This window comes from Microtus pennsylvanicus, chromosome 21 (genome assembly GCF_037038515.1).
Source record: "Microtus pennsylvanicus isolate mMicPen1 chromosome 21, mMicPen1.hap1, whole genome shotgun sequence".
NCBI classification, from domain to species: domain Eukaryota; kingdom Metazoa; phylum Chordata; class Mammalia; order Rodentia; family Cricetidae; genus Microtus; species Microtus pennsylvanicus.
The window spans coordinates 22,283,723-22,306,248 of NC_134599.1; the positions used below are offsets into that span (position 1 = coordinate 22,283,723).

Consider the following 22,526-nt stretch of genomic DNA (forward strand, 5'->3'; position numbering starts at 1 on the left):
CTAGGCTCATTCTTATTGGAAATTTCTGTTTGATCACTCCTGGTGTCTAATGGGACATCTTCTAGGTCTCCCACAGATGACATAACAGTAGCCCCCAGACACAAAAGTTGGGTTAGGGGAGAGGCTGCCAAAGAGACCCTCAGAGACATGGAGTTTTGAGAAGACACACCTCTTTTGGGCCTGCTGGACATATGTGTGGATCCATGCCTGAATGAGCAAAGACATCACGAGGAGGTGCTTAAGGCAGACACTCCATCCTTCTAAGCTTGGAGGGCTGACCCCTAATCCAAACAAACATCAAGATCTTGGGTCAAAAATTTTCCTCAAGTCACTCCCCTCAAGGGGCCCATGAAGCATGAGCTTGTCCCTGCCCTGTGACTCAGGCATAGCTTCTTCTACTTGTGTGTGACTGGGTCGTCATCTACATGTGTTAGGTAGGGACAGAGGCCCTACTGTTGTTGATATACTTCTCCTTTGCAAAAAGTAGCTTGAACCAGCTCAGACTTACCCAGTCTTCCCAGGAGCCTTCGGGTTTCTTTTTCTTGAAAGGTTCCAGCCTTTTCAGTATGACCTGGCAAGCTTCCTGGAGGAACCCCAACACATACCAGGCATATCAGTGTTCTGCCCTCTGTAGCCCAGGTGACACCTTAAGCCACTTGTAATACCCAATGCCCTGCAGTGCTACCTCCAAGCTACCCTCTGACCCTGATAGTGGGCCAGCATTGGCCTTTGTCTAGAGAGTCCTCCGGACACTACTATGCCTAAGCTACAGAGAGGGAACTGCTGAGGGAATCCCAGGGAGGTTTCTTCTCCCATTATGCCCCTTGATTGAGTCTATCTCCTATGTGACAAAGAGGCAAGTAGCTGGAACTCAGCTGACCCCTATCAATTTCAGCCCATTATCTTGTGATAATCCTGGATTCTAATCCTGGGTAGTGTGATTCCCCAGAAGCCCCTGCTTGTCTTCCAATCCCCCTCTAACTCTGTAGCCAATTCTTCTGGCTTTGGTAGAAACAGTGATGCTGGATTTTCTCTGTTGTCGGGGTATATGGAGGGATGGCATCCTCACGGGTAGCAGAGCGAAGTCCTGACCACAGCCAAAGAGCCTACACGCATCTATTTTCTCTTGAGACCCCAAACCCAGAGCCCATCCTCAGCCATGCAGGCTCCCCTAGGCCCGTCACTTACATAAACAGCCTGGCCGTTGATGTCAGCGCTGGCAGAGGCAGCCGTGGGAGAAGTGTTGGGGACAGTGTTGGTGCTCGTCTCGCTGATGTAAATCTTGGAGGTAGGGATTTTCAGAGCTCTGCTTGCCACCTGAAGCAAAGGAGACGCGCAACTCTCTGAGAAGGAGGTTATCATAGAGCTAGGCTGCCTTCTTCTCAGGGCAAAGTTCAGTTTTACCGCCTGAGGCGAGAAAGAGCCTTGTACACTTTACTCTATTTGTTCTGGAATGTTGTCTCACCCGACTGAGTTTGAAGAAGTACTTTTTAGTGGGGTCTGGTTGGCTTAGACATCCAGAAATCCATTGTGAGCAAATACTGGATTTTTTTTTAACCCGGATAAACTTCAAGAGCCAAGCAGATATTCTGACATCAATCCAGCACCATTAGCCGAACTCCCCTAAGAGGTCTTGCAGAGTGAGGGAAATGAGCTGTTCTCACACATAGGATGAGCTCAGAGCCCAGCATGGCAGTGATGGATACTTCCTCAGAGATTGCATAGTCAAACATTTAGCACAGATAAGGAAAGGGACCAAGATGGGGAAGACTTGCCCAAGGCCATGTATAAATGTGCTCTGGGGCCTGTTGCTCCTCCTGGAACATCACCCTTCTCAGCTTTCCCCAGCATCTTCCAGACTCCAGACATCCCAGACATGGTCCTCAGGCTTCTCACCTGAACCATCTTGGTGTGAAGACCTTGGCCCATCTCAGTACCCCCATGTGTCAGCAGCACCGAACCATCAGTATACACATGGATCAGGGCACCTCCCTAAGGAAGGAGAAAGGCCAGACACAACATTTGGTAAATTCTACTACAGTTCAAGCTTTGAAACTGAAGGTACAGAGTCCAGGAAAGAGAGAACCATCCACCAGGTTTTAGATAGAAACCCAGGCAAAACCACACAGCATAAACCTGGTTATTTCATTAAGTAGCCCTTTAGGAGTACACAAAATGTTTACACCCCTTCCCATCCTGAGAAGAAAGTAGGTCATTTCTCTCTGTACCAATGCTATAGCTGAAGAAACAGAATGAAGAAACCGAGTATCTGTGTATAGTCTTGCAGTCATAAAGGCCAGAACTAGAAGTTGCCCCCATCCCTGTCTCACTGCTCCTTCACACACTACACCAACGGGGTGTGCAAATTTCACTTTATTTCAGCAGCAGAGGAGCCCTGGTCAGGTCTGCTACTGGTGATGAGGGATTCCTCTTGTCACACCAGAGGACATGGCCAAGTCACTTAAGTAATTACCTGGTTCAGAAAAGGAACTGTGAAGCTTATTCCAAACTTGGTTGGGATTATGCACAGTCCTCTCTTTTTCCAACAATTCTCCCTGGAGAGAAAAGAACATTCCAGATCTTATTCTGTGGACCGAGATCCACCCGCCTCTGCCTCCCATGTGCTGGGATTATTTCAGTTAACGTTTTTGTATTAAATCAGAACAGGACATCCTTGTAGCCGTAAACATAGTCACTGTCATAATAAGAGGTAGAAATCTAGGTTCTGGTCTTCCAGTGCAGGTGGTACAAACTTCAAAGTACTATAGACTATCCTCCCTAAGTGACTTTGCATTCAGACAGTGTACCCTAATGACCTTCAACTGTCTTTGTCCCAAGGAGGATGATAATGATGCTTTCTCAATATATTTGTCCAAACAAGTAATTCCGTGAAGAAGATAGAGCCTTTTATCTTTATCTTATTTATCTTTATTTATTATTTATATAATTATCCCTGCTTTAGAGATGAGTTAACTGAGGCCCACTTCAGAGACATAGGATGACTGCCAACATCAAGTGTATTTGCTAATTTCAAAGGTATCTGTGTTGGTCCCCAACCAATTCTTTCAATAATGTGGTACTCTCAAAAAGTGCACAATTCGATACAGATGAACCTCGATTGATGGACTCTGATGCTGAGTGAAGGCTGATGGTCCCTTGTTGCTGGGCTAAAGATCTTCATCTGATATCAAGGAGATAGTTATCAATGAGCTAAGTGATTCAGTAGCATCAGAAATTGTCCAATAAACCATCAGCTTGTTATTTGGGTATCGGTAGAACAGCTGGACCGTAGCCAAGTGAGAGCACATCAGAACAGCAGACGCCCCACCCTGCACTTACTTGTTGAACTTCTCCACTTCCTTCTTGCGAGCATAATACTGAGAGCTCGCTATGCATTCATCCCAGCACCTGGGCAAGGTGAACCCCTCCAGCTTCTGGTTGAAGTGAGTCAGGTCTCCTTCTTTGTACATGTTCTTTCTCCGTACCTTCCCAAGAAGAGAGACACTTAGGTCTTACAGCTTCTGGGTACCTCCTGTTTATACTCCCTGCTCCAGGAGATGTCCTAGATAAGAGTCTCACACACCACCACCACCACAACCACCACCACCACCACCACAACCCTGCTGCCAAGAATAAGCTTAGGCCGTTAGGCCAGCTCACCTCCTCTGCGGGTAGTCCACAGGTCACGGCAACCTCGCTCATCCAGTGTTCTGCGATTAGCATCCCCTGAGGACCCCCGAAGCCTCGGAAGGCTGTGTTGGAGGGCAGATTGGTCTTACATATCCTCCCAGTGCCCCGAATATTGGGTATCTTATAGGTGTTGTCCATGTGGAATAGAGCTCGATCCATTATCTGAGGCAGAAGAAACCAAAGAGCATAGTGCATGGAAATCCACTGACTTCTTTCACATGTCAGCACAGGAAATGAACTCATGACTGTGTTCCCTAGGCCAGCTGTGAACATCTCTATTTAAGACCGTGTTATTCTCTCCTCTAGGTAACTTATCCTCCTATGCAGGTCTCCAACTGGTCTCCGTCCTGGGAATCCTTCCCAGGACCTCCAGTTGGAACTGTTTGCTCCTTTCAAAAGTAAAAAGGTGATATTTTTTGGTCCACTGCAGGTTTGTTTTCTTTTAAAGATTTGAGTGTGTGTGAGCCTGCGTGTGCCCATGTGAAGGCATGTGTGCATGCGTGCATGTGCCTGTAGAGGCCAGAAGAGGCTGCCAAAGTCCCTAAAACTAGAGTTACAGGTGGTTAGAAGCCACCTGACACAGGTCTAGGAATTGAACATTGGTCCTTGGGAAGAACAAGTGCTCTTAACCCCTGAACTATCTCTCTAGTCCTACAAATTTGCTTTATATCCATTAAAATCGCACTATAAAGAGTCAGTCCCTATGTAAGTCATGTTCTGTGAGCCAGAAGTCTCTTCCAAGTTCCTTCCTCCACACTCCTGAAGCAGCAAGGCACCTATCATTTATAAAGCTGCTGCTTCTACGGGTTGGTTGGTTGGTCAGTCGCTTAGTTGGTCTAGTGTTTGTACATGTCTGTGTGTATACACATTCGTGCATGTGTGTATCTGCTTGTGGAGGCCAGGGGTCAATGCCGGACATCTTTCTCAATCATGTTTCTTCTTCTATTCTGAGACAGGGTTTCCCACTGAACCAGGAGCTCATGGATTTGTCTAGAATGGGTGATCAGGAAGTTCCAGGGACCCACCAGTCTCTGCCCACTCCCTGTCTCCAAACACTAGGATTGCAGGCAGGTGCTGTTGTATCTGGCTTTTATGTAGGTGCTGGAGTCAAACTCAAACCCTCATGTCTGTGCACCATGTCCCCAGCCCCTTTTCTCACATATTTAGGCCAACTTCTTCATATTCATATCATATTTCAGGGTCCAGTTTCAGACTGTCTCTTTCTTTTTTAGTTTTTCAAGACAGGGTTTCTTTGTATAACCCTGACTGTCTTGGGACTTGCTCTGTAGATCAGACTGGCCTTAAACTCACAGAGATTCACTTGCCTCTGCCTCCCAAATGCTTGGATTAAAGGTGTGCCACCACCACCCAGCTTAGACTTTTCATAGTGCCTTCCCAATTTGGAAAGGGGAAGTTTTGTCCCTGCCTTGTCCCCTTTCCTCCCCAGACATACTAGCTTCCTACCTCTCAATATAGTTGTATTTTGGTCAAATCAAAATACTCAGTTTGCTATTATAAATCTGTACACATTACAGCTCAATCAGGAAGTTACTGTGTAATCTCTCTCTCTCTCTCTCTCTCTCTCTCTCACACACACACACACACACACACACACACATTTTCAGCTCAAAGATAATCATTAACTTTAGTTTTTCATTGGTTTTATTTTCTATGTATATATTACTAACCCTTGTAAAGTTTCTCTTAATCTGTTCAGTTACATCAGATTTTTTTTCATTTGTTTAAAAGAAAAACAAGAAATTATTTCTGGAGCTGACTGACCTACTCTAGTTTAGCCCAGCTACCTGCTAAAGCCACTGTCCAGCTGCTGCCTTCAGTGCCACCTTCACACCCTCCCTGATTCCCCTTGCCTCTATATTTTTCTGTTCCTGGAACTCCGGTGTTTCTCTTTCAGTTCCACTCACTCTTCTTTGGGTGCATTTGTTAGCATTGTCTCAAGAGTGGGGGTACGTCTAAGGCTCAGAGTCAGAGGAACAGGGTGCTTGCTATGGGACTGCATCTCCTAGATACTTCTAAGATGCTACATCCCTGAAGTCTCTCCAGCACGGCTGCCTAAAGAAGACCTAAACACCGACAACACTTACAGATGCGCTAATGTGGAAAATGGAAAGCCCATGGAGCCTCAACCCTAGACCAAGCACTACAGGCAGCCAAGGTGTGCTGAGAGCAGAAGAAACAGTCTTCCCCAGGGAAGTGCCCCAGTTGACTATGTAACATAATACAGACTAAGATGTATTGATGTATTTAGGAATGTGTGTGTGTGTGAAACAATTTTTTAAAAAGAGGCCATGAATTTGAGAGAGAGCAAGGAAGGGGTTAAAGGGAAGAAAAGGAAATGATGTAACTATATTTTAATTTTTAAGGAAAGAATGACTATACGCATTTATTGTGCTCTCACTCCTAACTGGCTCTAAATAAGAGACTTCATTGTAAATTTACTCATTTCCCACTGTATATCAATATACATTATATATTCTAATTCCCCAGTACTGAGGAACAACAAAACACCTTCTCAACTCTGGAAAGAACTGTTTTTACTTTCCTAAACAGCTCTAAAACTCAGTATCTGGTTTTCTAAATTTCACTGAGAGCCCATTTTCCTCTATTACACTCGCTAAAGATGCTCTTTTTAAATCTTAAAACCTATGTCCATTAGTTTGGTGCTATATTTTTAAATTGTTTCTTGATAGCCTCTTCCACTGTCTGTTCCCCTTCTTTCTTTGTTTTCTGAAACGTCCATGATTTGCACCTCCCGGACTGGTTCTCTGAGTTTTCTCTGTTCTTACCCCACAGTGTTCTCTCTTCAGGGGACAGCCGTCAAGCTTCCTTCAACCACTCTTACAGTTTTAATAAACAAGAGCTCATTTTCACTCTTGGACCAGCCCAGTGCTGCACAGTGCTGCTCCCTCTCCATGGCACAATGCCCAGTCTTCCTGAGGCGACAAATGCTTTTGCTGTTCATTGCTTTTGCTGGTTTGTTTCATTTTGGTTCGAGTTTCGTTCCCCAAGTGTAGTTTCATTTTTCCATAAATAAATTGCTTTTTGTGTACCTATTCTCAAGTCCGTTTTGCTTCATTTTACAGTCCTATCAACTCCTTCCTTTCTTCCTTCCTTCCTTCCTTTGTTCCTTCCTTCCCTCCCTCCCTCCTTCCTTCCTTCCTTCCTTCCTTCCTTCCTTCCTTCCTTCCATCTTCTCTTTCTGTTTCTCCCACCTAAGATTTCTTTGGGGCAGAAACAATGCCACAGTCTCTTTATGCTACCACCTAGAGCTCAGTGCTAAAAGCACATTTATGGGACTGAAGCACAAGGTTTTATGATCTTTGGGCGTAACTGCTGCTTGCTTGTCGTCTGGTTTACCCTAAAACACCAAAACCTGTCAGCCATGGCAAGAACATTAGACATCCTTTCTGTTGTGAACACTTGTAATAGTAGGTAGGGAGTGGAACATTTTCTAACTGAACTAATCAACTCCTAGCATAGGGGGAGACCCCAAAGGGCATAACAGGAAACCTGCTTTTCCTGGATTGTTATTTTAAAAAAAATAGGAATCTATACAAGTATAGATAGGTATATATAGTCTGGTCATAAAATTAGAATAATAACTTTTAGAAAGTACTACCAGCAAGGTACATTTATTAATTCTCACAGATGATTTTATTTCACACAATGCCCCCACTTACTTTCTTTTTTTTTCTTTTTTAAGCTACAATGATTTTTTTACTTGGGGGTGTGTGTCACCGCTTGCATGAATAGGTCAAAGGACAATTTGTGAGAGACAGCTCTCTCCACCGTGTGGGTTCCAGGATTAGACTCAGATCTCCAGGCTTGGTGCCACACACCTTTGCCCACTGAGCACCACCTGGCAGGCCCTACTGTTTATTTTATTTTAATAACCCAAGTATTCCACTGTGGCAGTAGTAAGGCATGGCCATTTCTGCTGGTCTTGTCCTTGCTTAATACAGAAATACCCAAGGACCATGTTCAACACTACTCAAAGCCCGATCCCGGGAGACAGAGAGCCAACATTGATAGACAATATGAAGACTTCCTCCTCTCAACAGGCATTGCTTAGATACTACATAGACATCTAGGTAGGAAAAGGTGAGATATATGCATGTTCCAAGTAAACAACAATGCCAGGGCATGTCCTTGATCTCCCAGTCACCCCTTGGGACATACTGATCCTACTTACACCCCGAGAGAGATCCTCAGTGTTCCCACCATTGCTGAAGTGAGCCACCTCCAGAGCCACTATTTTCCCAGTCTTCATGAAGCCAACCTGACGAAGAGAAAAGCATCCTCAATAGAACCCACATCTCTCTGTCTCTGATCCATGTCTGTCTGTCTCTGGTCCATCCCACCTGCTTACACTACCCACGGGAACAGAAGACCAAGAACCTTGTATTTAGCCAGGAAGGGATGCCTGCCACCAGTTATCAGCATATCCTCATCACGGTCCAGCATGCAGCGCACAGGGCGGCCTGTCCTGGGGCAGGGAGAGACCAAGAAGGTTAGAAACCTGTGAGCCTCCAGAAGCCCATGAGTCTCATGGATGCTAAACAGGAAGAAGGAATTAATTTTCATCTGTGCATTGAGCTTTGCAATGAAGATACTATGCTAAATAATACAAGGAGTGCCAGGCTGAGCCCTTTCCTTACTCCTAGGGAGATTACAGCCAACTATGGAAAATAAGACATGGATACACAGGTTCATGTGCAAAGAAACTAGCTGGGTTGCCCTTGCCCTTATGTCCAGGGGTTCAAAACACAGAAAGCTGAGATTTCAAAGCATTGACAATGACTTTCGACAGGGGGGAGAATCGAAAATGCCTTCCTGACCCATCTGGCCTTATTCTACTTCCCAGAGAATCTAATTGTGGTACAAGAAGAAAGCCTAAAAACTCACTTGTATGCGGCCAAGGCCACTGCCGTGGACAGCACAGTGCTCCGGGTCTCCTTCCCTCCAAAGCCTCCTCCCATTCTCTTCACTCGGACTACAATCCGGTTATCTGGAACGCCCAACATCTTTGCAACAAAGCTCTACGCAGAGGGGGAAAAAAAGTACATAGCCTTGCATTGGTGCGTCCTCTGACCTTTTTCCAGGCCTGACCTTAACCTACCCAACATGCCTGGACCTAAGCACGGCTATACATTCTAGTATTCCTGGCATAAAATCCTCCTCACTTCCCAGTGCTGTCTGGTGCCAGGGTCCAGCACTCACTGGTCACTGCAGACAGAATCAGGCAATTCAACTTGCATACTTACATTTAACCACACGGACAAGATAGCAGCATACTTTAAAAGCAAATCATCATCACATCTGGCAAGGGCTTTTAGATCAGAGAAGTAGAAGTAGATACCAAAAATGTTGGCAACTTCTATCATACTACAGGTCATCATCAAGAAAAATCCCAGCTGTGGCTGCTAAGTTAGCAGTCCCCATAACTATCACTTAACCCCACACTTGATTTTAAAAGATGAGAAATGTGGGCAGGATATGCCCTGGCCAAGGCCATGTAGCAACAAAATGATAAAAAAAATGAAGAGTTAATAGGCTCTACTAAAAGTATTAAAATGTATCTAATTGATGCAATAACACTTGCAAGCTCCATCTTACCCATGAGAAAACGGAAGCAGAAAAAGTTAAGTGATGAGTTCAATGCCACCTTGATGGTGACAGGGTCTGTTCCCATGACTAATACTCATGCCCCTTTTAGCACCGGTATCTACTTCCTCCCATTCCCACCCTGTCCACCTAGTCTGCTAGGAGATGTCTTGTCCCTGCCATGACTGCTCTGAGCTGACCTGGGTCTTCATGGTGTTCTGCGTGCCCACAAAGAGCTCCATCTCGCCTGACTCGCCTTTGGGGACAGCAATGGTGCAGTTGGTTTCCAGGTAGAAGTGCTCCTGGCCACCGATATACAATTCTCCTGGAAAAGCAATGAGAGACCCCCGATGAGTCCTGTGCGGTAGAGGGGTATGCCTGTTGTGATGGCTAATCTCAGTTGTCAGCTTGACACATCAGTTGAAGAACTCTCTCCATCAAGTTGTCTTGTGCACATATCTGTGGGGCATTTCCTTCGTTGGTAATTGATAGAGGAGGCTGTCCCCGACTGTGGACAGTGCCGTTCCTGAGAAGGCAGGCCTGGGTTGGTTAAAGAAGGCCGCTGAGCAAGTCAAAGAAAGCATGCCGGTTAGCAGCGTCCCCACTTGGCTGCTTCTGTCTGCCTCTAGGCTCTCGTTGGCTTCCCTCGATAAGGGACCTGTAATCCGAATAAACCCTTTCCTCCCAAGGTGTTTCTAATCAGTGTTTTCTCACAGCAGCTGAGAAGCAAAGCAGAACATTTGCCCAAGGAAATATTCCACCGAGGAACCACCTGCTGGCAGGTGACCTCTGGGTTTCCCAACCGGATGCGGATGCCAAAGTATCTTAAAGGCCCTAGCACTCTGGGAGTTACATCTGTTCCTCTAATCCTCCTCCCATCAAAGAAGCCAGAAGAGCATTAACTACACATCAGGCTCAGTCTTCTCGCCACAGCCACAGGGCATCTGGGATTTCTAGAATGATCGTTGTAAAATTTTTAGAAAGGGCGAGAAAAAAATTGGCAGCTATGGCTGAAATCATGACTATCTTTCAGAACAGAAGCGATCACTCTGTTGGAGACCTAGTGAGCCTGCTGGTGATTTAGCAATGCCCAAGGGTCAAAGTAGAAAGGTATTCTAAGGGAGCTAATGGGTAACCTCGCCTTGGGCTGGGATCTGGGATCTAATTGACAGAGTCAGAGTTCAGGAAACAGGGGGAAGGGCAGAAGCTCACTGAAGATGGGTAAAGAGCATTTTCAGGCATCTGGGGGGAGTCTGGAATTTGTCATAAAGCTGGACACATCTGTGGCCATTGTCCTCTCTACACAGCCTTCCAAAGACAGACTGTAGGATCACTTAGGTACATCCAGCAGTAAGATGGGAGAGGGGAGATAAAAATGAGGGAGGCTCCATCCCTGCTTGCTGCCTACAATTTCATTCCAGACATCAGAGGGCATCTTATGTGAGAAAATGCTGTCAATCACTTCCCTTCTCCAGGGCTCCGTGTGTTTCTCTTGGATTTAACTGACAAACCAAGGTCCCCATCCCTTCTGCCACATGGTGCCACCATACCTGAGACCACGTTGTCAGCTTCAGAAAAGCCTTTCTTGAGATCACCTTTCTCAATTTTTATCTCAGGGCCATAGAAGGAGTTGTTCTTTATAGCATCCTGAGGGTCAGAAATGAAACTTCAGTAACAAGGCTTGGGCAGGGTGGGGGTGAGGAGAAGATGATTCTGACCAGGAAGAGAGGGACTTTCTGAAAATGTGCCTCTGTGTGGTCATTCATACTCTTAAAGTGTGTTCTACTAGAGCTTAGGGAATTGTGTTCTGTCTGTCACCTCAGCGGCAGATAACCAGCTGAGTTTTCTGGAAAAGAAAAGAATTCCAAGGAAAACCAACTGCATCTGAAATGAGGGACAAGGGGAGCTCAGTTGGGCCTTTAGTGGACTGAATGCAGGATGGTGAAAGGTGAGGTTTCTCTGGAGCATAAACTCTAGACTGGAAGGAATTCTCAAATCCATTTACAGAAGGCTCTCAACTTATGATAGGGTTACATCTCAGTAAACCTATCATATTGAAAATACCGTAGGCTAATGACTCAGTGTACCTAACACACCAAGTGAACAACATCGCTTCAACTAGCTGACCTTAAACAAAGTCTGCAAACCTCTATTAGCTCACAGTTGGGAAAAAGTCACCTATCACACACCTGGTTTTCACACGCAGCGTGGGCTATCGTATGTGATTCGAATACCGTCCTGAAAAGTGAGAATCTGTGCATTTGCGGGCTATGCTTGTACACTGTTGGAAATCTGAAGAACTGATGTAGTTTAAACATAACCAAGGGAAGCTGGGTGCCAGCTGTAGCCAAACACCTATGTGCTGCTCAGATTGAATGTTCCGTCTCTGCCGGGTCCTCCAAAGGAAGGCTAAGAAGGGTAAGAGCTGACTCCTCTACAGGAGCAGCCCCGTTCTCCGTTACCTCAATTGTGATAATGGCAGGTAGGTCTTCATAGGTTATTTTCACCCCGTTAGCAGCTCTTTGGGCGTGTTCTGGGGTGTCAGCGACCACAGCACCAATGATGTGCCCCACACAAGTAACCTAGGATCAGAGACAGGTTACTGAAGTTCATCGAGTTCCTCAGGAAGCAAATCTTTATGGATACTCTAACAAGGCAAAGGTGGTCCCCAGGTCCCCACCCTTCAGTCAGAGCACATTGTAGGGATGCTCTTGTGCCTTTCCACTTCCTGACCCTCCTTAATGAGGGCATGAACCTCCTCACAAGATCACTGGTACCACGATAGAAAGGATTTGAACTCAATGCCCAATTCTTATATTTTCAGTCTGGTAGCTTATTGAGAAGCTGTGTGGAAGAGAATGTGAGCAACAGCTTTCCTTGTCTGCCGTGAGCCAAATGGGAGGCACGGCCCCAGCAACTGTCTGTCAATGGACAGACGGCTCAGTGATTACGAGCACGTGTTGTTCTTGCAGAGGACCTTTGCTCTATTCCCAGCACCCACATGGGCTCACATCCACCCATGAATCCAGTTTCAGGGGATCTTCTGACCTCTGCAGGCACCAGGTATGCATGTGGTACACAGACGTATATGCAGGCAAAACCCTCAGACACATAAAATAAAAATAAGTAAATTTAAAAAAAAATTAGAGATAAAGACAGATTCAGGAGACAACGGGATGATGGCCAGATCACAGCTAACTAAATATTGATTCTCTCCCACCAGACCCCTTTCTTTTATGTCAAATCTTCTCAAAGTCCACCCTGCGTCTTATAATTTCATCTAGATCAGCAGTTCTCAACTGGGGGATTTCGACCCCTTTGGAGGTCATATATCTTGTATCCTGCAATCAGATAGATATCTGCCTTATGATCCACAACAATAGCAGTGAAATAATTTTTTGTGATTAGGGGGTCACTACAACATGGGAACTGTATTAACGGGTCACAGCATGAGGAAGGCTGGGAACCACTGTTCTAGATAGATGCTCCTAAGCTGCAGGTCACAAATGTTGCTTTAGACGTGATGACACTAGTTTTTCAATTCATCGTGATGATTGCTTCCCTTTAAGGACCCAGTCCCTTAAAACTGTGTGTTATATGTGTTGCACATGTTCCTGTGAATGTATGTGCACATGCTTGTGAAGGTCAGAGGTCAGCATCAGATATCTTCCTCAGTTGCTCCATACCGTATTTTTGAGACAGGATGTGTCACTGAATCTATACCTCAGAGATTGGTTAGACAAACTGGCCAGTGAGCTTTAGGGATCTGCCTGTCATGATTATATATATATATATAATGTGTGACGTGGGATTCCCCTCTGTATGCTGTGAATACCATTATACCATTGGTTGGTTAAAAAAAAAAAACTGGCTTGGCCTACTAGAATAGAACAGACCTAGGCAGGGAAAACTAAACTGAATGCTGTGAGAAAGAAGGGTGGAGTCAGAGAGAAGCCATGGAGCTGCCACCAGAGACAGACATGCTGGAACCTTGCCAGTAGGCCATGAGCCTCGTGATAAAATATAAAATAATAAAAATGGGTCAAATTAAGATCTAAAAGCTAGCTAATAAAAAGTTAGAGCTAATAAGCCTGGCAGTGATTTAGTTAATACAGTTTCTGTATGGTTATTTCGGGAGTCTGGGCATCTGGGAAATGAGCAGGCAGCCTCCTTACAACAAATGTGTGTGTGTGCCCCAATAGCTGGTGTTTTACATGGATGCTGGGAGTGTAAACTTGGGTCTTCATGTTTGCACACGCCCCTAAAAGATCAAGCCATCTCCTAAAGAACTTTTAATGGATCTCCTTCGGGGATAATTTTAATCAAATACACATATGAAAACGTGGTTATATAGCTTATCCTATTCAGGAGCAAGGTTTTCTAACAACAAGCAACACTTGACATGCAAACCTCTGGAGGTTCTCTCCGAAGGACCAGTAAGTATGGACCTAACTGGTTCTGCAGTGTTGACCTGCTTGTACCTAGGTGACTAAAATGCTTGCAACACTCCCAAGACTCTAGACACTGATAAAATAATTTGTTCTCCTACCAAACGCTTTATAAATTTTCCTGCATAAAGCCTGTCTTCGCTGTTTTCATTCTTTGCTTCACCCTCGCTTAATTTTTCCTTTTATAAAAGGCGATTAGCCTTCAGCAATACCTACTCGAATCAATTTGCAACCTTTAATCAGTTCTAGACTTATAAAATGACTATCTGGGAACTGCCCTGCGAGTGAAGCACAAGGAATTTTGTAGCAACTGTCTGCAGGGCTTGGAGACGCTGTTATTGCAGATTTGCATACAGTTGAAATCAGCAAATGAACTCCCGTAGAAGTGGATTGTCTACACCTAGTGGTGGAATTATGATCCCATTCCTAGTTAGCTTATTTAATGTATTCTTATTTTCTTTAGTAAAGGAGCTTAGTGCTATACATTACAATCTTGGTTGTTAACTCTTTATAATTACCAGCCTTGTTCTCCTGCCATTTTGGCACAAAGTCTCCTATTAGGCCAGAACAACAATCATCAATTAAATAACCAAATAGCATATTCTGTCCCTTTGTGGGTTACCCTAAATACTGATCAATTACATGATGGCCACAATATATGTATGATTAGGAATTTGGAGCTATGAGCACAAATTAAATCCATGGCATTTATTCCAGTTATTTCTGACAAGTCTAAATATACCTTATCCTTTGCAAAGACAGTCTCGTCATTGAAAAGGCCAGTTACGTTACTGTGAGGAATATCTTCTTCAGTGAGGAAGCAAACAAACCCTGGCACCTTCTTGGCTTCTGAAGTGTCTATGGACCTGGAGAATGAGCAGAGTGAGAGGCCAGGTCAGCGAACCGTGGCAGGAGACACATCATGCTTGCATAGCCCATCTCATCCAATTATCTTTCTCTACCCTCTGCCCTCTTCTATCCTGTCCTGAAAACGGTGATTGAATGCCTTCCACTGTGCCAAATACCGCTGGGGATAGAGGATGGATAAATGACCACTTATCAGATGTTAGTCCAGACAAAGTGGACTCCAAATACAGGCAGTCTTATCCAAGAGAGCAGCAGTAACTCTGGAGAGCTCTGATTAAAATATATCTAAAGCATTTTGGGGCCTTTCCTATACCATGGATACAGTGGCCCTGGACATCTGCTCACAAACCAATTTCTCTTTATACAGCAATAGTGCCGTGCCTATAGCAGAGCATCTTACAGGCAATTAGGCAATGTTGGCCTAGAAAGAGGATGCTCAAGTTGATCAAGTCTAACAGACTACAGAGCAGAGGCAGCTCAGGGAACGTTCTAGAAGTACCTTCAAGGAATCATCTTCAAAACAGTTATTCCTCATTTAAAAGAAAACAAAAAATAAAAAAGTAATTACCATTATCTCCATATTAAATTTGGGGAAGTCAAGTAGCTTGTCCAAAGTCACCCAGCCAGAAAGCAGCATATCTGGGGTTAGAGCCAAGGGTAGCCATGGGGATTCTAGGCAAGAAAGCGTCACCCTTCCGACCCACCCATCCACATATTGATGGGATGGAGGTTGCTGGAGTGTGGACAATGAGTCACGACACTGGTAACATGGGCTCAAGGAAAGGACCAAGGAAAAGGACTCACCCTTAGACCCTATCTGTCAATCAACTGATACAAACACTTCTCCCAAGGCCTAGGAAAGTTGATTACCTGGGTAGATATTTTGTCTCTAGCTCACCATGCTTGGAGCCTGTCTCTAGGTTAGGAACCCCAGGAAGGGAAAGACTGATGGGGAGGGCTGGGTCTGCCCCAAGGCAGGGTGAGAGAGAGGGGAAAGAAAGAAAAAGAGAGACAGAGACAGAGAGAGACACAGACACACACACACACACACACAGAGAGAGAGAGAGAGAGAGAGAGAGAGAGAGAGAGAGAGAGAGGGAGAGAGATTGATTCCCAGCTGTCCTGCTCAGCCACAGGTACTGTGTCCAGTGCTACTAGAGTCCAAAGCTCAGTCTCTGGCTGTAAACATGCAGAGGTGTAGGGCCCAGCTCCTAATGCCCCTTGGCCTCAAACACAGTCTCTGCTACCTGCCAATCACATCACCTGGATCAGGCAGCCCCTCCTATCTATGCCTTAGCTCCTCAGCTGCACCTGCCTACAGGGTTGTTGTAAAGAAGAAATGAGGCAATATATGTAAAATGTGTGAAACTCGGTGGCAAACACCAAGCTCTATGTTGTGTGTTAAGCATTATGCTCACCGCTACTGTGGCTATGGTGGTAATTCTTGCTGTTTCGTCTCTTAGCATCTAACAGGTATGGATGACTGTTTTCTCTGCTAGGTGCGATGTGGACTCATTTGGGGACCCTCACAAACACCCTGGTACAAAACTCCAGAGCAGGTACAGGTCTCAACAGCTATGCCTGTCCTGTAGCTCTGCGGGGGTTCAATCCCAGCTTTGTGAGGCTAAGGCTAGACTCTTTTCTGTAGTGCTAGCTAGCATTTTTTTTTGATGTTCCGCATGTGTTCAGTTTGGTCTCTGAATGTAAAGTCCTACCTGGTCCTGTTAAGAGCTTGTCACCTACACTCACAGCTTTTCAGGCCAAGAGTGACCTTCCTGCTCAAATCCCAAACTGTCCTCCTACCCTCTTACCCTCACACCTTCCTGCTGCTCTCTGATGGGTTTGAGAGGACTTCCTGCAGGCTTTGTTTTTCTATCCCATTCCCTCTGGAGTCCTTGCTTAGCCTAGATATAATAGGGAGGGCCTTGGACCTTCCCCAAAACAATGTGCCTTATCCTCTCTAAGGAGCGGATGGGGGGTGGGGTAAGGGAAGGGGATGGGAGGAGAGAAGGTAGTGGGAACTGGGATTGGTATGTAAAATGAAAAAAAAGATAGTTTTTCTTAAAAAGAAAAAGAATATATATAAAGGACTTCCTGCCTCAGCCTATGATGGAGAACCCTCAAGCAGCCTTCATCTTCACTTCCAGCAGAGCGTGCTTCTCACTGACTCCTTGGGATACAATACTCACGTGATCTTAGCATGGGCCTTGGTGCTGGTGACCAGCCTGAGAGACAGCTCATTCTCATGGCGGGGAATGTCATCACAGTACACAGCCTGTCCTGATGCCTGCATCTCTGCAGCCAGGTGAGGCAGGGGCCGGCCCACCATATCCTCCTCAGACTGATCCTTGGGCACCTCCTGAAACAGTATGTGCACCAGTCAGACTGAGCTTCTGAGGACAGACACTGATCCTCTATAGGCCCAGGGTACATTGAGAACTAGGGAAAGCCAGAGGGCAATTAAGAAGTCACTGACAAGGTATTCATAGTATAAATATATCCAGAAACAAAAGAACCTAAATATACATGAGTTACAAACTGGGTTATACCGTATTCATACAGTGGAATAGTATGCAACCTTTAAAACATAATTTTGAAGAATTTAAAGCAGAAGAAAGAATGCTTATATTAAGTATAAAACATTCTATATGTGTATGTTTATTAATTTTATATAAATAGCACGTGCTACTAGCTTGCATAAGTCTTCACATAAGCAAAAGAAAACGAAACAAAAATACAATGACTTTGTCTTGGAGGCAAGATTTTGAGAGACTTTTATTTCCATGTTTATACTTCACTATAGTTCCCAAGGTGTTTTATTAATTTTATTATCAATTTCTATCTTGTTTTTTAGAGTAGTAAAGTGTGCAATATTTACTGAGCACTTTTGTGAGCCACGGACTTAGAAGTGGTTTAATTTTATTTTCGGTACAAGAGACGGACCGAGGTCTTACCGTTGCCAGGCCAGTGATCTAGCACTGAACATCAGTCCTCCCCCACTATGTGAAACAAGTCACCATTGGCCACATGTGCAGGTGGGTCTAATCGACTTTCCTAAGAAGCTCAGCGGCCGTTTGTCCAAGGTTACAGAGTCAAAAAGAGACGAACTTTGGATTCTGATCAGGCAGCCGTGTCCTAGAGTTCATCCGTGGGCCACCAACTCAGGGCTCAGCAAACTGCCGTCCGTGCTTGGTTCCTTAAATAGCCACTGAACTTATTCACACGGATGGTTTGTTTTGTTTTTAGAGACAGAGTCTCCTGCTTCCCAGGTGGTACTCAAATTTTCTACGCAGCGGAAGACAGGCTCAAATTCTTCCTGATTGCCCTGCTTCTGCCTCCCAAGGGCTGGGATGACAAGGTTGCCCCTCCATGGCTCTTTTATGTGGTTCTGGGGTCTGAATGTAGGGCTTTGTGTGTAAGTGAGCACTCTACCAACTGAACGTTAGCCCCAACCCATCGTTAATTTATATGTTTACAGCTGTTTTGCGCTACAGCGGCCGAGCTTAGACATGACAATACACTGTATGGACCCCAACAGCAGTGTTGATGGGAAATGTGACCTTGTACCTAGTGCACCCCCAAAAACTTGTTAGAATGATGTGTGTTTGTTTGCATATGCTCATCCGTGTGTACATCTTCAGGAAGATTTTTAGGCTTGCACATTAGGGGTCAGGAAGGACAAAATAGGTTTTTCTTTTCCCTAAGGAACAGGTGCGGTTTAGCACCCAGTCCTAAGAGAGGAACAGGCGAACTAGGACGAGAAGCTGCATGGCAGCAATGCGCCCCTGGTGTTCTTCCCTGGATGTTCATGTATGGGACTTGAAGCATCTGCATGCCATGTAGGTCAGCCATTTGCCAAAGCTCAGCTGTGAGCCATCGTGTGTGGCCGCAGGGCCCCTGAAATTAAACATGCCGTGTGTACTCACTTGAAAAAGCTGGACGTTGGCCGGAGGGTCCTTCTGAAAGAGTAGAGTGGCGCTGGCGAAGGTGGGGTCCAGCTTACCACACATCTGTGGAGGGGAGGTAACAGGGGAGGCTAGGACTACTTCATATCCCTTTCCGCCTTCCATCCACAAGTAATGAAGGTGATGTGTCTCCTCCCATTCGGTCATCCCCCATTTCCTACCCCCCCATCTCTCCATTCCCTCATCACCCCCCACCCCTCATTCCTCTATCTTCTCTTCCTAACATTTTGAGTATGATGCTGCATCTGTCTCAAAATTCAAATGTGGGCTCTTGGGACTCAGTACCCAATAACCACACCAACTACATCCCCAGCCACCTTGATCCTGTGCCCTGGATGCTAACTTCTTTCTCCAACACCCCTGGCTTTCCACATTCATGCAGGCTGTTCTCTTTGTTGGAATACCACCCCTCCCCACGCCTTCCTTAAAGTCTTCCTTACTCCCCTTTACTCAGGAAGTATTTAAAGATACAGAAGGCAGTCACAATGTAACCTCAAAAAGAACACACTGGGTTATAAATCCCTTTACTCAGTGTGAATCTAAATCTGCCGAGAAAGTGAGACTCCCAGGTCCAAAGGCAGACATTGGTAGGTGAGGTGGGTGCACTACCCCCGGGTTGCCCCGACACCTGCTCTTCTGCTCTCAGATGTTGAAAGGGGAGGAGCAACTTTCCACCCAGCCCAACCTGCTGTGCCCCCAAACATGGTGCTCACATTCTCGAGGTTTGCTTTGCCCAGCTTCTGGAGCACTGTCAGGTAGAACTTGAAGAAGAAGCTGAGGGTCAGGGTCCGTCGGAACTCGATCATACCACCAGGGGCATTGGGTGCCAGGTGCAGCTCCTCTGCCAGGCCAGCACACACATCCTGCAGCAACTCCTCATTCCAGGACCTGGAAGAGGGCAGAGTGTGGGCTTGCTTCCCCCCACCCATCTCCATCACTCAGTGTAAGGCATAAAACACCCAAGCCTCTGCCGAAGAGGCAGGCAAAACTCGACCTTCTGGTACCTTAGTCCCTCATCTTTAAAAGCACATACAAAGATAGATAGGTAGATAGATAGATGATAGATAGATATAGATAGATAGATAGATAGATAGATAGATAGATAGATAGATAGATAGATAGATAGATAATACATACATGTATCTAGATATATAGCAATCTATATAAATAGAAAGATATTTTTATTAAAATTTTTATTTTATTTAATTTTATTTATTTTATATAATTTTATTTTAATTTTATTTTATTTATTAAAATTTTATAAAATTTAATAAAATTAAAATTTTATTAAAAAATTTTTCTTATTTTAACTTTTGAGATTGTAATATAATTACATTTCTTCTTTCCCTTTGCTCTCTCCAAACTCTCTCATATAGACCCCCACTCTCCTTCAAATTTATAGCCCCTTTTTTCATTAATTTTTATTGCATGCATGTATATGTATGTGCACACATACATTTTCCTATATATAACCTGCTCTGTTTGTATAATGTTACTTGTATATACTTTTAAGCTCCAAAAAATAATAGTTACTCTAGGTTCTTATAATATACTAGGCAATATCCTAAGTACTTTATTTTTGAGTTGCTCGTTTTCATTTAATTAAACACTGTGGTAGGGAGAAATCTGATGCCCGTTCTAGCACTGAGAAATTTTGGCATAGAGGGACAAAATACCATGATTCTGCCCCTCATCTGCTTAGTGATGGAGCCAAGGAATCAAATTTCACAAGTTCATCTCTGCCTCTTTGATGTGGTCACTCTAAGGCTCACATAAGGTAATACCAGTGAAGCCCCCAGCACAACTGCTACCATGTGATGGCCCTCATTCTAGTAGTAGGATTAATAATAGAGATATGAATAACAGTGGTAATGGCAATAGTAAAATAGTAGTAATAGTGGTGGTAAAAATAATGGTGACACCACCAGCAGCGGCAGTGATCCTATTCGTTGTAATAGTTCCGATGGCCGTGAGGAGCACAGTGGTAACCATAGCAATGGTAACACTAGGCACCGACGCAGCCATAGGAGAAGCAGTGGCAATCAATAGGCAGGGCGCCAGAAATGCTGCCGCCACGGAGTTGGTAGTAGGGATGACAAGAATGCTTATCGTCAGTAGTAACAGCAGCAGCAGTTGCGACAGCTGTGTGGTAGGAGTGGCAGTGGTGGCAGGAGGTAACCATAGTAACACGCTGCTAGCAGCAACGGTGTAAACGGTGCTCATAGTTTGCGCTGGTGCTGGCAGCCCTAGCAGCAGGAAGAGGAGGAGCCACAGGAATACTGCTAAGATGACCCCTACAGGTAGGAGGTCAGTGTCTGTCCCTAGCAATAGCCAGTGGGGGTCGCAGCAACAGCAGTAGGAGGTACCACCACGGCGGCGCTGTTAGCCATACAGCGATAGTAGAATGAAAGAGCAGCTGCGGGACCAGCAGCAGCAGCAGTCAGAACCAACTACACTTAGAAGCATCCCCAGGAGGAGCGATGGTAACGGCAGCACCAGGAGCTGCAATGGTAACACCCCAGACGCCACGGCGGCAGTGCAGACAGCTTCCCAGTGCAGCCTGTGCTTACTTGGACAGCTGTCTTGAAGAGGTCTTGAGGGCTGAAATGGTTCTGTCGGCCATCCCTCCGTAACAAAGAGACAGTTCCTGCACCTCGGTGGTCCCCGGCTTGAACAGGACTCTCAGGCCGCTAGTCACCTTGGCAATGTCATCTTCTCTCCGGGAGGCCTGCTTGAAGGCTGAGAAAAACTCACCCTAAAGACAAAAAGAAGAATTGGTCTTCTTCACAGTTCACAAGCATAGCGAATGGCCAGCATGAAGTATAAGAACTAGATAGGAGGCCAGAGTAGTGGGGAGGATGTGACTGAGCCTTGGAAATTGGTGGGGAGCAAAGACAAGCACATTCTTAGACTACATTTTCATAAGTTCCAGGTCACATTCCCAGAAGCTGGAAAGGTCCAGACTTCCCTGCCAGTCAGGTGACTCAGGGATGGGGTGGCATCTACAGAGCGTATAGCTGGAAGGAGAAAGATAATGCCACAAAAATTCCTAGAAAACCATCCTGGTGCCCTGGTCCCCTCCAAAGAACTCAGTGAGAACTCTTTGGCATATCGCCTTTCCGGTTGGGACAAAATGATGCTGTACACATCACCTCGCCTGTGGCTCCCAGATAACTGTAATGTGTTCCTCCCACCAGGGTACTGTGGATTGACACATCCTGGTTGTTGTGAGCCTGGTCCTGCTATCAGGCAACTGTTGCTTTATGCTAGAAGCAGGCTTCTCTCCTGGGCCTGAGCCAGATCTGTTTCTATGGAGAGGAGGGTAAAATGAATCACTTTCCAGGAAAGAATCATGTGACGTCTGCCTTCCATGTCACGTTGCTCCTTAGGTTGTGGTCACCCTGGGTCTGCATATTTGTATTAACCCCAAAGGTCCTTTGTTCTGAAGGAGCCATAGGGATTCTCCCAGGCATCATTCTTGGGTGCTGACATGGTCTGGAGCACCTCACCCAGAGTTTTAACTGTTCTAAAGCAGGCAGTGGTTTCATGTGCTCCCTTCCAGGGTCACACTGTCCCACCAGCTATCAGGGTACCAGTGTCCTTTCTTGACAAAACTCTGGTTCCCAGCATAAAACCTCATCTCTTTTATCAAATGATGGATTTGTTAAAGCCCTATCTGAAAAATAAAAGCAGAGTCACATAAAGCCTGACTATCTCCTGTCCCTACTCAATTAAAAAAAAAAGTGATCTGTGAAATTCAGAATTCTAAAACTCCCTGCTCAAAACAGTCTCTAATCACAAGCTGGAAAATCATTAGGAGGCCATCTCAGGGGCATTGTTGCTCGAATTGAATTAGCATTCTCATTAAAGAGGTCAAAATCAGCCAGAGCGAACTCAGTTCACGCTGACCAAGCACTTCCTGTAACCCGAG

At 45.3% G+C, this 22,526-nt stretch overlaps 1 protein-coding gene across 1 annotated transcript in view; it reads right to left on the minus strand.

Annotated features, from left to right (window-relative positions):
• Xdh (xanthine dehydrogenase) overlaps positions 1–22,526 on the minus strand; it is a 63,751-nt gene that overhangs the window by 10,478 nt on the left and 30,747 nt on the right. The window contains exons 14-30 of the mRNA XM_075955102.1: positions 21,166–21,350; positions 19,309–19,483; positions 18,557–18,640; positions 16,820–16,989; positions 14,506–14,629; positions 11,778–11,897; positions 10,866–10,962; positions 9,516–9,640; positions 8,617–8,750; positions 8,110–8,197; positions 7,904–7,990; positions 3,661–3,852; positions 3,340–3,485; positions 2,474–2,555; positions 1,897–1,992; positions 1,189–1,317; positions 509–583 (exon numbers count right to left, since the gene is read on the minus strand). Coding sequence (XP_075811217.1) covers positions 509–583; positions 1,189–1,317; positions 1,897–1,992; positions 2,474–2,555; positions 3,340–3,485; positions 3,661–3,852; positions 7,904–7,990; positions 8,110–8,197; positions 8,617–8,750; positions 9,516–9,640; positions 10,866–10,962; positions 11,778–11,897; positions 14,506–14,629; positions 16,820–16,989; positions 18,557–18,640; positions 19,309–19,483; positions 21,166–21,350 — 2,109 coding nt within the window. The remainder of the gene's footprint in view (positions 1–508; positions 584–1,188; positions 1,318–1,896; positions 1,993–2,473; positions 2,556–3,339; positions 3,486–3,660; positions 3,853–7,903; positions 7,991–8,109; positions 8,198–8,616; positions 8,751–9,515; positions 9,641–10,865; positions 10,963–11,777; positions 11,898–14,505; positions 14,630–16,819; positions 16,990–18,556; positions 18,641–19,308; positions 19,484–21,165; positions 21,351–22,526) is intronic.